This window comes from Heterobasidion irregulare (assembly GCF_000320585.1).
Source record: "Heterobasidion irregulare TC 32-1 unplaced genomic scaffold scaffold_13, whole genome shotgun sequence".
Lineage (NCBI taxonomy): Eukaryota > Fungi > Basidiomycota > Agaricomycetes > Russulales > Bondarzewiaceae > Heterobasidion > Heterobasidion irregulare.
The window spans coordinates 1,080,726-1,094,522 of NW_009258209.1; the positions used below are offsets into that span (position 1 = coordinate 1,080,726).

The window sequence follows — 13,797 nt, forward strand, 5'->3', positions numbered from 1 at the left end:
GGGGTGCTGGAGCTAGTATCTAATACACAAGGAATCATCAGTGATGACTTTAGAAATTGAAGGCATACTGAGAAGCAATCGGGGAGTGTGAGATTATAGCGCCCAAACGGTTTCAGGACTGCGCCAAACACCGACCGAATGTTCGGTTGGTCGTGTCGGCAATGCGGTCAGTAACGAGAAGGTAGTGTCGCAACTGACAACTACGTGCTTCAAGAGCCACACAGGACTCTGACAATATATGAGGGAGGACAGGGGTACAAGCAAAGAGACAAGTACGAACGCGAATGAAGCCGAACAATGAGGATGGCAAGTTTTCAGAAGTTGACAAAGACAATTTCGATGGTTGAGTAGAGTGCAAATGAGCTCTGAACTGTGGGGTGCGAAAGCTGGTTTATTCCAGAGTTGTATGTAGGTTTTTATAGTAAACAGAGCCCTTAAGTAAAATATTAAACAAGAAATGAGAGTAGATGTCAAATGGGCGCCAAGCCTTAGCGATCAGAGAAGATAAGAAGGTAGGTGAGATGTCCATATGGGTTCCGAAGGTGACAAGGTAAAAGTCAATCAGCGATGGCAACATCCCGAACATTTGGGATCCGTCGCCCAAGCATAGGTAGCAGGAACAGGCATTGGAGAACCAATGAAAAATCAAGAAGAGGTATTGTACGACCAGGGTAGCCAAGTAATGGTGCAAGATCGCATTTGACCGACCATGTGGAAGTTGGGAAGATAAGCAATAAGGACCGACCAACTCATGGAGGACATTGGCCGATACTGAATACTGGCTCCGATTTCATAAACACTTATCGTAACACTCCTATGCGGTCATGGTAAGTACGTGAAGTATGGGCAAACTGACCCAAGTGCTGCCAAACGTCCTTCGGTGGCTTGTCGTCTGTTGGGCAGGGACCGACCATGTTTGGTAAAAGTTGGCGTCTTTGGTACTTGTTGAGCGCTGTTCGGTATCTCCCCAAAGCTTCCCGAATACCTCCCTTGGACCCTAGCACAGGTGAATGCTCATCATCTCCTCCCTACTGAAATCCTGACTGTCCTCAGTCAGTTGGTTGGCGGCTAGGAGTTGGAGCGAAAAAATTTGCATGGCAATACTGCACGTGGATCAGGGCACGTAGTGTGTGGATGTGGGAAAGCGTCGGTAACAAGCAATGGCGTGGAAAAAGTGGGCGCGTGGGAGAGATGTGGCACAGGTGAATAATCGGCAAGGAGATGTCGTAGAACAGACTGGGTCAGAGCGCAAGAGAGACCAGGGCTGCATCGGCAAAGTCCTGTGGCATGGCAACTGATTAGGTGAGGGAGTGGCTGAAGCCTAGAGTGCCCCAACTAGGCGCTGGCATGGGAGTGTGTTGGCAAAGAGCGGTGATGCGTATCGTGGTTTCTGCTGAGCATAGTGGCGCGTGGCTTAGTCAGGTGACCACAATCACCTGATGACCATTGATTCTTCAGCAACTAAGTCCTTCATCGCCATTCTCTTGCTGCTTCGCCTCCTTATCCGATCCTCTCTGCCTCCCAACATGTCCTCTATCATTTCTGTCCTCAAAACCAAGCTTGGGGAGTATATGCTCACCCTTCCCGATGGCACTGCCGAGTATGAAGATTATGAGGCCTGGGTACAGGGTTTTGCCAAATGAGTGGTCAGTTGGTTCGTCCCTTTGCCTTCTGCTAGCTGCTGACGTCCTTGCAGGCTGTTTTCGACCGTTCGGCATGTGGGAAAGACGTGCCCGAACTCGCCGACTGGATTGCCAAGGCTGAGATTGGCCTCGATCCGATGGCTACTGACAACTGGCTGGTATGGGGGGCGCAAATCCTTCCACAGCGGGTGGTGCATGTCGCATTGCAGCAGCAGCAGGCGGCCGAGGAACAGGCCCTAGTGGAGGAGTAGGAGTGTGTTGCTGTCGCTAAACGGGAGGCTGCCGAAGCTGAGGTGGCTCGGGCTGCTGCGGCTTGGGAGTTGGCTGAAGTGGATCGTGAACAGTGCTGGGAGGTACTGGTGGATGCAATGTTTGATGGATCGCTCGATCCTGAAGAGGGTGAGCATCAGTTGGCTGAGCTTGAGGCCGAGTCTGTCATTCCTCTCCCTCTCTTCCTTCCTTCTCCTTCCCCTTCTGCCACCGTGTCCTCCTCCCATCCTGACCCATCCGCCGACTCGTCCCAGCCTGACCTGTCCACTGCCAATTCTACGCTCATGTCTGCAACTGATGCTCTGGATCAAATGAGCATGGGTTTGGTTGCCGCCGCTGCCCCGACCGACTTGAAGGGCAAATAGTCGGCCACAGCTGTTGTCGTCAAGTTCGCTCGTCAACCAACGCCACCTCTTGGGCACGTTGTCCTTCCTCTCGGCCCTGGAACGGGCCGAATGTCAACTGCTAGGTCCCCTGTAGAGCGGAATGGTGCTGGGAAGCTGCTCAAAGACCCTCCCAAATTATTACTGGGTGACGTCTTGGTGAGTTCCCTCCCTCTTGCCGCCGCTTTCTATTGCTGACCCTCCTTCTAGGCCAACTACGCTTGTCATCGCTGTGCGACCACCTTTCTGACCAAGGCGTTCCAATGCTACCAGTGACCTGGGCTGGTATTGTGCATGAAGTGTGCCAGGGAGTCGAAGGGGTGTAGCTTTCAGCCTGGGTGGACGCCGATGGATAAGGGGAAGGGGAAGGGGAAATCAAAGGAAAAGGGGAAGTCGGCGCCAAAGTTGGAGGAGAGGGGACGCCCCTTGAAGCGTTGTAAGGTAGAGGTGGTTGTTCCTGTACGGTCGATTGGTGATAGCATCGCTCAAACGAAAGGTAAGTCATCTTTTGTTTGAATCGGAGATGTGGAGCTCATCATTTGGTATCATTCGGCACAGCTGCTCATACCAGAAAGCTGGTCCAGTGGCTTCCTACCACTGCTAGGGCCACCCCCGCTCCTACCCGCCCTTCATGCGCTCGTTCGGCTGCCTTCCCCGTTCCCACCAACTCTTCTCGCCTCCCACCCATTGTCGCCCAAGGCATTGCATCTGAGCTTCGGTACCGTATTGCGGTGGCTGAGGGTACACATGCTTCGTTGGCGCGCTCGGTCAAGATGTGGCAGGCTGAACTTGAGTCGCTTGAGGTGCAGGCGGGTCCATCCCCATCCTCCAACGTTGTCTTGGTCGAGGACTTGTCGGCGGCAGACGATTTGGGAATGTCTGTGTCAGATGATGCGTAGGGTGGCTTTGAGAGTCCTATAATATAGTAAATTGTATTGTATAAAAGAAAAAGACTGTCCTGATTCAAATGAAACGTTTGGCTAAGCCTAGAAGCGTTTATTCGGGAAATCGGTTGGCAAAATGACTGTGTGTAAAAGTACTGGTAAGCGACATGTTTGGCAGAAATGAAGAAAATAAATTGGAATAGTAGGGGAAGCCTCAGTATGTCATCACAGGCATAAAACCCTATGGTTTTGCACAAATTGGAAGAAGTCTTCAATGCGGCTTGGTACTTGCAGGAGTGATGTGGAAAATGAGTGCCAACTATTCGGTCAGTGATCGGTCGGTGGTAAAAGTACTAAAAGTGTGGAAATGATTGGGCATCAGTCCATGTCTGTGATGAATAAACAAAAACAAAGGAATGGGTATATCTGTGAATCCTCCTCCCTATTGAGATTGTGACTGTCCCCAGTCACCGACCAAAGAGAGTGAAGGGTGGGAGGGTGGGATCTAGTCGGAGGTCACCAAAGCTGCATTGTTGTCTTCTGCCGACCGGACTGAGCTGGTGTTGGTATTGTCATCGGCACTATCGTTTTCGGTGTTGTCGTCGCTTGATCGGGAATCTTCCATGGCCCAAAGGCATTCCTACGAGATGTTGAGGAGGGCTTCAAGTTTGGTGAGCTTCAGAGACCTACGAGCAAAATAAGGAATAACACAGAATGCTGCAATTGGCCGATCAAAGACCAATCCGTCGAGTTCGGCCAGGATATATGCTCCTCCCCAATTCCTAGAAATTACTAGCAAAGGCCCTAAATACCATGGACGCATCTTCTGATTGAGCACCTTTTCTATGGCTGTGTTGCGCATCAGGACAAGCGAGCCTCGGTGGAAATTGAAGTCGCAAAGTGTGGCCGAGTGCTGTTATTCAAATCGGATGGCGGCCTGGACATAGGCGTCGACAACTGAGCTGCGAAGGTGGGCGAGGTCCGATCGGTGTTTCTGCAAAGCAATGGCCCATCGGGCGATGAGGTCGGTAGTGCTGAGGGTTGTGGTCGGCGGTGGCAGGAGGTAGGTGGCTTCGGCGATGTCGAGGGGAAGGAGGGGATGGGTTCTGGTCGCTGCAAAGTATGGCGAGCAACCCATTCGGCACCGAACAATAATGCGATCAGCCCAAAATACGAAATGAGCTGCACGATTCCACTTGGCCTGATCTCCGTCCACTGCCTTGAACAGAGCCTGCTGAACATCAAAGTGAGGTCGTTCAGCGATGCCGTTGGCGCGGGAATTGTAGCCTGAAATACGGATGTGCCGAATGTGGTACTTTTTTGCTAACTGGTCAAGCGCCTTGACGAATGCTGGTCCATTGTTGGAGATGATCTTTACCAGGGTTTCCCATCGGCACAGGATATCCTTGAAGATCCAGCCGGCAAGAGCTGAGCTTGTTTCGCACCGGAGCATTCGGAATTCTGGGTAGTGTGATACCAAACAGCAGCCTTGAATGAGATACTTGAAACCACTGGCGGTCAGCATATGCATAGTGTCCATATACATCTTCGCAAAGAGTGGTGCAGGCGTAGCAATGGTCGAGGGAATGAGGACGTTGCGAGTCTGGCAAATCTGGCAAAGGTGACACGTCCAAACGAACCAGGAAATGTCTTGCCTTATGTGCAGCCACCAGAAGCGTTCGGCGACCAAGACAGTCATGGCATAGAAACCCTTGTAAGCAACGTTGTCGTGGGTGGCAGTGAGAATTGTGATCCGACTAGAGGGGGCTGCAACGATCTTGTGTCGACCGTGCAAGTCTTTTCTCCATAGCTTGTCGGCTGCGATAAAAAACTCAGTGCAATATTGTAGAAAGGTGGCATATTCAGAATTGGAGAGAGAAGGGGGCCGAACCAATGTTCAGTGCCAGTCGCGGACCAACCATAGGCATTTCTCGACTTCCAAAGCTTTTTGCAATCTTGGGATATCTGAATAGTCAATGGTTGGGCCTTCGTCGTCAGAGTCGGCATCGGTCGGGAGGTCGCCTATGAGTGAGGAGGTAAAGATGGCCGTCGTTGAGGTTGAGTTGGTGGTGGGAAACATGTTGTTGATCTGATGGAGGAAGCTGTAGAGATTGTCAATCTAGTCGTCAAAGCCGTCTTCAGGTTCAGGTCGATTAGCAGGTTGTGGTAGTTGCCGGGAGAGACCATCGGGGCCATGAGAGGTGTCGGGGACGTGGATGAGTGTGAAATGGAAGGTGAGGATGGAGACGATTCACCAATTGATGCTAGCGCTGGGTTCAAGATCTAGGTTAGTGAGCATGCCCTTGATGTAGCGTGCGTCTACTTCGACTATCAGGTTCCGAACGCCAATGAGATACATCTTGAGTGATTGGAGGGCACAGAAGAGGCCGTAGAGTTCGAGTTTGGGTTGGGAGAATTGCGATTTGCGGTCGTGAAGGGTGATGGAGCTGAATTGGGCATAGTACCAAACCCGCGAATTGTTGAGTGCGCATTGACAGAGGTGGAAGCCGACTGCGATTTGTGAGGTATCGATGGTGAGGATGACGTTGGCCGCCAACCCATAGTCGATCAGCCAAAGGGCTGGCGATTCGAGAAGCGCCGACCAGAGGTCATCCTGGGCCGCTATCTGGTCTGGGCCAAACACAAATGGAAAATCTTTGCGCATTAACGTAGTCAGTGCATGTGCCCTGTGTGCAAAATTCTGAATAAAGATCTGAATAACACCAATTGTCCCCAAGAATGCCCGAACATCGGAGAGATCCCTGCACGGTCCCCACTTCATAATTGATTCTACCCTAGACTTGTCGGGCAACCTTCCTTCATACATGCAGCGATGGCCGACCACTGTGATTTCGGCTGCGCAGAGTGTTGCCTTGTGTCCTGAAAATGTTCCTCCGCTGTACTTCATCTGCTGAACCACTTGATTGAGGCCTTGAAAGTGTTCCCACACAAACCGTCATATGCCGGGGTTGTTGGGATGTGTCTCGAAGCCTCCGTTCGGAAGTTTGTATTGGGTTGGCGGGCCCTGAATTGGAACATCGTCAATGAAAGGAATGGTGGTGTCTGGGATCTCTGGCTGGAAGATGTGGGTGACATCATTGTGGAAGATCGGGACTGAACTTGTCCATCCCATAGGCAGGGCGACAAGTCGGTGGGCACTGAATGGGGTCTGGAATGTGGTGAAGTCGCGAGATGATTTGGCTAGCCCTTGTTTGTCATAGCCGACATAGAGATCCAGAATGCTGCTGCAGGCACGAGCTGCAAACTGTTCAGCAATCTGATCAGTATATGAGGGCACACCTGAATGCTAGATGGTGATAGCATTTAGGGGTTCGAGGCTGTGAACAATTCGGAGTTTGGTGCCAGTGGAGGTGCTATTTGTCTTCTTGATGACCATAAACCAGCGCAATTGGTAGGACAAATTCAATGGCTCATAGACTCCAGCGGCGATCTTGGTCTTGAAAAGTCAGCACACTTCGTCGTAGATGCCTGGTGGAATTGGAATGTTGCATTGAACCCAGGGCTTGTGTTCAACCACTAGCATATTGACTGGAGGAAAGAATTCCTTGTGGAAACGTCCACATTCCAAATTGTCCCAGGCAAATCCCATCTCTTGTAGACACATGAAATGGTGCATGAGCTGTCATTCGGCAGGCCAAAGGAAGTTGTCCAAGTGGACTTTGTCAATGAGGTTGCATCGTTTGGCTGTGTATCTGCCGGTCGGCGTGAAGGGTGGGGGGTTCGGTGTCAGTGTCGGAAGGGTAGCGAGAGGGTCATCAAGGATGTTCTGAACAATTTGGAACTTTTTGGGGAGGTCGGCCAAGACTGGTCATGTTTTCTGTGCAACCAGTTTGTACTTGTGCTTGGTGGCAAAGATGGCGACCGTGTCGGCGATATTAGTGGAATGGAAAGAACCAGGGACGACTGAGGAGAAATAGGATGACATAGCAGAATCGAGATTGTTTTTGAGATGATTTTCGGGCCCCAAATCAGAAGCCATAATGTACTTGAGACAAAGATCATGACGAGAGGGAGGTGGAGAATGGAAATCTGAGGACGCTTCGATAAGTGGGAAATTGGGGGTATCATGATCGGTGGAAATGATCAGTGCAACTTCTCCTTGATCTCGGATCAATTCATCAAGTCGTGAAAACCCGCTTGTCTTCGGTGAAGGACTCGAGGCAGTCCTCGTCTGATCGTTGGGATGGTGGCTCGTCATCCCGTATTCGGGTCACTGATGGTGATCGTCTGGTCTTCGTTTGAATAATTCTTGATGATACTTTCGGTGAGGATGTTGAAGGGCCGACCAAGGAGAACGTCATAGGCGGGGTTCCAAATGATGTGGACTTGGAGGTACAAGGTGATATTGCCGATGAGGAATGGGACGTTGTGTGCGAGTCCCAAAGATCGGTCGATTTTGCCATTTGCCAACTGCATATTGAGGACGATTTCGGGGCCGTAGATGAGTGCCAGTTCGTTGCATATGCCTTCTGACATGGCGATGACTTGTGAACCCGGGTCGATGACACATTCAACTTCCTGTTGGTGATTGACAAGGGGGACAATGGACCTTAGGGCTAAAGATTCTTTAGCAACTATCAACGGCTGAGAAACCTGACCGGGCTGTAGATTCTTCAGATATGTTTCATACATGTCGGGGATGATGATCGCACCAGGTGGAGGTGTTTCAGGCTGGTGCAGGACATTGACAAAGGAGGAAATGGTCGGTCAAGTCGGTGGTTCGAGATCGTCAATGGCATAGGGTAGATCAGCCTCTTGGTAGAAGGTCCGAACATTGCTGGCATCTTTAGTAGGCGATTGGCGCACCAATGTGGCTTCCCTGACCTGCAAACGGACTTCTGCGGAGAGGGAGAGTAGTTCACGCTGGGTAAGCGTCACCTGCATGGCCATCGCCCTGTTGTAGACCTTGGTGGCTACCTTCTCATCGTAGATCGGCGCCGTAGTCTTGTAGGCCGGAGCGTCCTTCTTTGCTGATGGTATCTTCACCGGGGTTCCCATGTTGCGCTCATGCGGTGGTGCATAAGTGGCATCCTGGGCTTTGGCATATGGGTGGATTGGAGCATCGTCCTTGGCTGGTACCGGGGGCAGTTGCTGAGTCGGGGTGGTTGGTCAGGGTTCGGGTTTGGGAGTTCTGGTCCTCGTTCGTTGTTCGGGAGCCGGTGACGGGGTAGGCGCCAAACATCCTGTCTGTGCCATTTCACGTGCCCTCGCACCCCACGTTCGGAGTGCGAATAGTTCACGTTCAAGGCTTGTGATTTGCTGGACGTCGGTGAGTTGGTAAGTTGGGGTGACATCCAGCAATGAGGGTGAATCGTGATGGGAGGCTATCGTCATCGGGTGAGTCGGCACCGTGTTTACCGTAAACATCATCTGTCCGGTTGCCAACTGTCCTGGGTTCCTGCAATGCCATTTGTCAACTTGGCCCTTCAGGTTACTACCTGTGATTTCTCTGGGTATGAATGCCCCACTTGACAATACAACCTTCCCTCGATATTCTGCTTGCATTTGCCAATCTGAATGTATTCAGTGACCTCGGGACAGGTGTGCATGAAGTGTTTGGGACTGCCACAGAACATGCAGTTGTTGCCGCCTTGTCCTGGTTTTCGGGATGGTCAATCGGCTGGCCTAGACGTCCCCTGAGCTGAAATGGCTTTGACAAAGGTGTCAGTGAGCCGTTTGAACATGGTCACCAGGTCTTTGGCCTTGATTGCATTGGTGGGCAGTGCGGCGGGGGCTGCTTGAGAGATGTTGGTAGACATAGTGCTGTAGGCGGATGTGGTGCCATGCAAGATGAATTGGGCAGCATCGTGAATGTCCTGGAGATTATATGGGTTGTCTGGGAAATAATCGGGGAACTTGAGTTGTAGGCGCTGAGAGATCCTTGCCCATAGCTCCAGCTGGAATCCTCTAGCAAAGGTGCATCCCTGTTTGGTGACCGAGATTTGTGCCTTGCTGAGGAGGAATACTGTGATCGCCAGGAATCGCCAATGATAGTTGCCGAGTTTGCTGAGTGACAAAATGCCCACCCTGCTCATTTTGCCGACTAGCTTGTCCATATCTGATACCGACCATTTGCGCTCTTCCTCCGATCCGGGGTACAGTCTGTAGACTTCTTCACAGAACTCCTTGAATGTCTTCGTGGTGTCGGTGAAAGTGGTGAGTGATTCCCAAAGCTTGCAGGTGTTGATGTCCAGGAATCGGCAAGCATGTTTCTTCTTTTCCTGCTCGTCTTCTATCGCTGACTGACCAAAGTGGAAGTCCAGATTGGCAAAATATCGTCTCAATTCACGGGGTTGATGGGGGTCAAAGGTTGGGGCCGTTCAATTTCCACGAGCGGGCATGGATGGGGTCGCCATAGTGAGAAAGTCAAAGGTGGGAGAAAAGACGTTGTTTGCTAAAGTAATTGGGGATGGAGTTACTGGTTCAAAGGAGTGTTTTAGCGAAGTTGGTCGGATGGTCAGCATTGATGAGCATGCACCCATGCTAGGGTCCAAGGAAGGTATTCGGGAAGCTTTGGGGAGATACCGAACAGCGCTCAACAAGTACCAAAGACGCCAACTTTTACCAAACACAGTCGGTCCTTGCCCAACAGACGACAAGCCACCGAAGGACGTTCGGCAGCACTTGGGTCAGTTTGCCCACACTTCACATACTTACCATGACCACACAGGAGTGTTACAATAAGTGTTTACGAGATCGGAGCCAGTAGTCCGTATTGGCCAATGTCCTCCGTGAGTCGGTCGGTCCTTATAGCTTATCTTCCCGACTTCCACATGGTCGGTCAAACGCGATCTTACACCATTGCTTGGCTACCCTTGTCGTACGATACCTCTTCTTTATTTTCATTGGTTCTCCAACGCCTTTTCCTACTACCTACACTCGGGCGACGGATCCCGAACATTCGGGATTTCGCCATCGCTGATTAACTTTTACCTTGTCACCTTCGGAACCCATATGGACATCTCACCTACCTTCTTATCTTCTCTGATCGCTAAGGCTTGGCGCCCATTCGACATCTACTCTCATTTCTTGTTTAATATTTTACTTAGGGGCTCTGTTTACTATAAAAACCTACATACAACTCTGGAATAAACCAGCTTTCGCACCCCACAGTTCAGAGCTCATTCCAACTCGTCTCAACCATCAAAATTGTCTTCGTCGACTTCCGAAAACTTGTCATCCTTGTCGTTCGGCCTTATTTGTGTTCGTACTAGTCTCTTCGCTCGTACCCCGTCCTCCCCCGTATATTGTCAGAGTCCCATGCGGCTCTTGAAGCACGTAGTTGTCGGTCACGACACTACCTTCTCGTTACAGACCGAATTGCCGACACGACTGACCGAACATTCGGTCGGTGTTCAGCGCAGTCCCAAAACCGTTCGGGCGCTATAATCTCACACTCCCTGATTACTTTTCAGTACGCCCTCAATTTCCAAAGTCACCACTTACAATTCCTTGCATATCAGATACTAGCTCCAGCACCCCTGCATTAGAGGTTGTTTTAGTGTTGTGCTTGGCACTTAGAGCTACCTCTAGCGTATCAACACCATTGACGATCTCGAACCACCGACTTGACCAACCATTTCCTCCTTTGTCAATGTCCTGCACCAGCCTGAAACACCTCCACCTGGTGCGATCATCATCCCCGACATGTATGAAACATATCTGAAGAATCTACAGCCCGGTCAGGTTTCTCAGCCGTTGATAGTTGCTAAAGAATCTTTAGCCCTAAGGTCCATTGTCCCCCTTGTCAATCACCAACAGGAAGTTGAATGTGTCATCGACCCGGGTTCACAAGTCATCGCCATGTCAGAAGGCATATGCAACGAACTGGCACTCATCTACGGCCCCGAAATCGTCCTCAATATGCAGTTGGCAAATGGCAAAATCGACCGATCTTTGGGACTCGCACACAACGTCCCATTCCTCATCGGCAATATCACCTTGTACCTCCAAGTCCACATCATTTGGAACCCCGCCTATGACGTTCTCCTTGGTCGGCCCTTCAACATCCTCACCGAAAGTATCATCAAGAATTATTCAAACGAAGACCAGACGATCACCATCAGTGACCCGAATACGGGATGACGAGCCACCATCCCAACGATCAGACGAGGACTGCCTCGAGTCCTTCACCGAAGACAAGCGGGTTTTCACGACTTGATGAATTGATCCGAGATCAAGGAGAAGTTGCACTGATCATTTCCACCGATCATGATACCCCCAATTTCCCACTTATCGAAGCGTCCTCAGATTTCCATTCTCCACCTCCCTCTCGTCATGATCTTTGTCTCAAGTACATTATGGCTTCTGATTTGGGGCCCGAAAATCATCTCAAAAACAATCTCGATTCTGCTATGTCATCCTATTTCTCCTCAGTCGTCCCTGGTTCTTTCCATTCCACTAATATCGCCGACACGGTCGCCATCTTTGCCACCAAGCACAAGTACAAACTGGTTGCACAGAAAACATGACCAGTCTTGGCCGACCTCCCCAAAAAGTTCCAAATTGTTCAGAACATCCTTGATGACCCTCTCGCTACCCTTCCGACACTGACACCGAACCCCCCACCCTTCACGCCGACCGGCAGATACACAGCCAAACGATGCAACCTCATTGACAAAGTCCACTTGGACAACTTCCTTTGGCCTGCCGAATGACAGCTCATGCACCATTTCATGTGTCTACAAGAGATGGGATTTGCCTGGGACAATTTGGAATGTGGACGTTTCCACAAGGAATTCTTTCCTCCAGTCAATATGCTAGTGGTTGAACACAAGCCCTGGGTTCAATGCAACATTCCAATTCCACCAGGCATCTACGACGAAGTGTGCTGACTTTTCAAGACCAAGATCGCCGCTGGAGTCTATGAGCCATTGAATTTGTCCTACCAATTGCGCTGGTTTATGGTCATCAAGAAGACAAATAGCACCTCCACTGGCACCAAACTCCGAATTGTTCACAGCCTCGAACCCCTAAATGCTATCACCATCTAGCATTCAGGTGTGCCCTCATATACTGATCAGATTGCTGAACAGTTTGCAGCTCGTGCCTGCAGCAGCATTCTGGATCTCTATGTCGGCTATGACAAACAAGGGCTAGCCAAATCATCTCGCGACTTCACCACATTCCAGACCCCATTCAGTGCCCACCGACTTGTCGCCCTGCCTATGGGATGGACAAGTTCAGTCCCGATCTTCCACAATGATGTCACCCACATCTTCCAGCCAGAGATCCCAGACACCACCATTCCTTTCATTGACGATGTTCCAATTCAGGGCCCGCCAACCCAATACAAACTTCCGAACGGAGGCTTCGAGACACATCCCAACAACCCCGGCATATGACGGTTTGTGTGGGAACACTTTCAAGGCCTCAATCAAGTGGTTCAGCAGATGAAGTACAGCGGAGGAACATTTTCAGGACACAAGGCAACACTCTGCGCAGCCGAAATCACAGTGGTCGGCCATCGCTGCATGTATGAAGGAAGGTTGCCCGACAAGTCTAGGGTAGAATCAATTATGAAGTGGGGACCGTGCAGGGATCTCTCCGATGTTCGGGCATTCTTGGGGACAATTGGTGTTATTCAGATCTTTATTCAGAATTTTGCACACAGGGCACATGCACTGACTACGTTAATGCGCAAAGATTTTCCATTTGTGTTTGGCCCAGACCAGATAGCGGCCCAGGATGACCTCTGGTCGGCGCTTCTCGAATCGCCAGCCCTTTGGCTGATCGACTATGGGTTGGCGGCCAACGTCATCCTCACCATCGATACCTCACAAATCGCAGTCGGCTTCCACCTCTGTCAATGCGCACTCAACAATTCGCGGGTTTGGTACTATGCCCAATTCAGCTCCATCACCCTTCACGACCGCAAATCGCAATTCTCCCAACCCAAACTCGAACTCTACGGCCTCTTCTGTGCCCTCCAATCACTCAAGATGTATCTCATTGGCGTTCGGAACCTGATAGTCGAAGTAGACGCACGCTACATCAAGGGCATGCTCACTAACCTAGATCTTGAACCCAGCGCTAGCATCAATTGGTGAATCGTCTCCATCCTCACCTTCCATTTCACACTCATCCACGTCCCCGACACCTCTCATGGCCCCGATGGTCTCTCCCGGCAACTACCACAACCTGCTAATCGACCTGAACCTGAAGACGGCTTTGACGACTAGATTGACAATCTCTACAGCTTCCTCCATCAGATCAACAACATGTTTCCCACCACCAACTCAACCTCAACGACGGCCATCTTTACCTCCTCACTCATAGGCGACCTCCCGACCGATGCCGACTCTGACGACGAAGGCCCAACCATTGACTATTCAGATATCCCAAGATTGCAAAAAGCTTTGGAAGTCGAGAAATGCCTATGGTTGGTCCGCGACTGGCACTGAACATTGGCCCTAATATTCCAATTTATTTTCTTAAATTCCGCTGAACACTTCGCTTACAAGTATATTCACACACAGTCATTTCACCAACCGATTTCCCGAATGACGCCTCTGGTCTGCCCACGGGCATTACTGTATACTCTGGACAAGTTCTATTTTACATTTTAATTTTTAAAATTTCTACACTAAAATTCCT

The 13,797-nt window shown here is 50.6% G+C and overlaps 10 protein-coding genes across 10 annotated transcripts; 5 read left to right on the forward strand and 5 right to left on the reverse strand.

The window, feature by feature from the left end:
• Window positions 1-93: 93 nt before the first annotated feature.
• HETIRDRAFT_330925 (uncharacterized protein) lies at window positions 94-486 on the reverse strand (the record flags this gene model as incomplete). Its single annotated transcript, XM_009554604.1, has 1 exon — window positions 94-486. A coding segment is annotated over one exon (393 nt), but the record flags the coding sequence as incomplete, so codon positions are not given.
• Window positions 487-912: 426 nt separating this feature from the next.
• On the forward strand, window positions 913-3,195 carry HETIRDRAFT_430832 (uncharacterized protein; the record flags this gene model as incomplete). The annotated part of the gene is made up of 8 exons (XM_009554605.1): window positions 913-1,006; window positions 1,058-1,174; window positions 1,459-1,622; window positions 1,697-1,882; window positions 1,922-2,239; window positions 2,279-2,455; window positions 2,597-2,792; window positions 2,855-3,195. The coding sequence occupies 8 exons, from the start codon at window positions 913-915 to the stop codon at window positions 3,193-3,195; spliced, it is 1,593 nt and encodes a 530-aa protein (XP_009552900.1).
• Window positions 3,196-3,820: 625 nt separating this feature from the next.
• HETIRDRAFT_56478 (uncharacterized protein) lies at window positions 3,821-4,057 on the reverse strand (the record flags this gene model as incomplete). Its single annotated transcript, XM_009554206.1, has 1 exon — window positions 3,821-4,057. A coding segment is annotated over one exon (237 nt), but the record flags the coding sequence as incomplete, so codon positions are not given.
• Window positions 4,058-4,096: 39 nt separating this feature from the next.
• On the reverse strand, window positions 4,097-5,845 carry HETIRDRAFT_456087 (uncharacterized protein; the record flags this gene model as incomplete). The annotated part of the gene is made up of 3 exons (XM_009554606.1): window positions 4,097-5,011; window positions 5,096-5,282; window positions 5,436-5,845. 3 exons carry the CDS (start codon window positions 5,843-5,845, stop codon window positions 4,097-4,099), a joined length of 1,512 nt encoding a protein of 503 aa, XP_009552901.1.
• A 1,550-nt stretch (window positions 5,846-7,395) lies between these two features.
• On the reverse strand, window positions 7,396-7,860 carry HETIRDRAFT_56360 (uncharacterized protein; the record flags this gene model as incomplete). Its single annotated transcript, XM_009554200.1, has 1 exon — window positions 7,396-7,860. A coding segment is annotated over one exon (465 nt), but the record flags the coding sequence as incomplete, so codon positions are not given.
• A 657-nt stretch (window positions 7,861-8,517) lies between these two features.
• HETIRDRAFT_331453 (uncharacterized protein) lies at window positions 8,518-8,673 on the forward strand (the record flags this gene model as incomplete). Its single annotated transcript, XM_009554607.1, has 1 exon — window positions 8,518-8,673. The coding sequence occupies one exon, from the start codon at window positions 8,518-8,520 to the stop codon at window positions 8,671-8,673; it is 156 nt and encodes a 51-aa protein (XP_009552902.1).
• Window positions 8,674-9,521: 848 nt separating this feature from the next.
• Window positions 9,522-9,800, reverse strand: HETIRDRAFT_330914 (uncharacterized protein; the record flags this gene model as incomplete). Its single annotated transcript, XM_009554608.1, has 1 exon — window positions 9,522-9,800. A coding segment is annotated over one exon (279 nt), but the record flags the coding sequence as incomplete, so codon positions are not given.
• Window positions 9,801-10,532: 732 nt separating this feature from the next.
• HETIRDRAFT_331466 (uncharacterized protein) lies at window positions 10,533-10,691 on the forward strand (the record flags this gene model as incomplete). Its single annotated transcript, XM_009554609.1, has 1 exon — window positions 10,533-10,691. A coding segment is annotated over one exon (159 nt), but the record flags the coding sequence as incomplete, so codon positions are not given.
• Window positions 10,692-10,773: 82 nt separating this feature from the next.
• HETIRDRAFT_330790 (uncharacterized protein) lies at window positions 10,774-11,286 on the forward strand (the record flags this gene model as incomplete). Its single annotated transcript, XM_009554610.1, has 1 exon — window positions 10,774-11,286. A coding segment is annotated over one exon (513 nt), but the record flags the coding sequence as incomplete, so codon positions are not given.
• Window positions 11,287-12,836: 1,550 nt separating this feature from the next.
• HETIRDRAFT_456090 (uncharacterized protein) lies at window positions 12,837-13,604 on the forward strand (the record flags this gene model as incomplete). The annotated part of the gene is made up of 2 exons (XM_009554611.1): window positions 12,837-13,246; window positions 13,400-13,604. The coding sequence occupies 2 exons, from the start codon at window positions 12,837-12,839 to the stop codon at window positions 13,602-13,604; spliced, it is 615 nt and encodes a 204-aa protein (XP_009552906.1).
• Window positions 13,605-13,797: the final 193 nt, after the last annotated feature.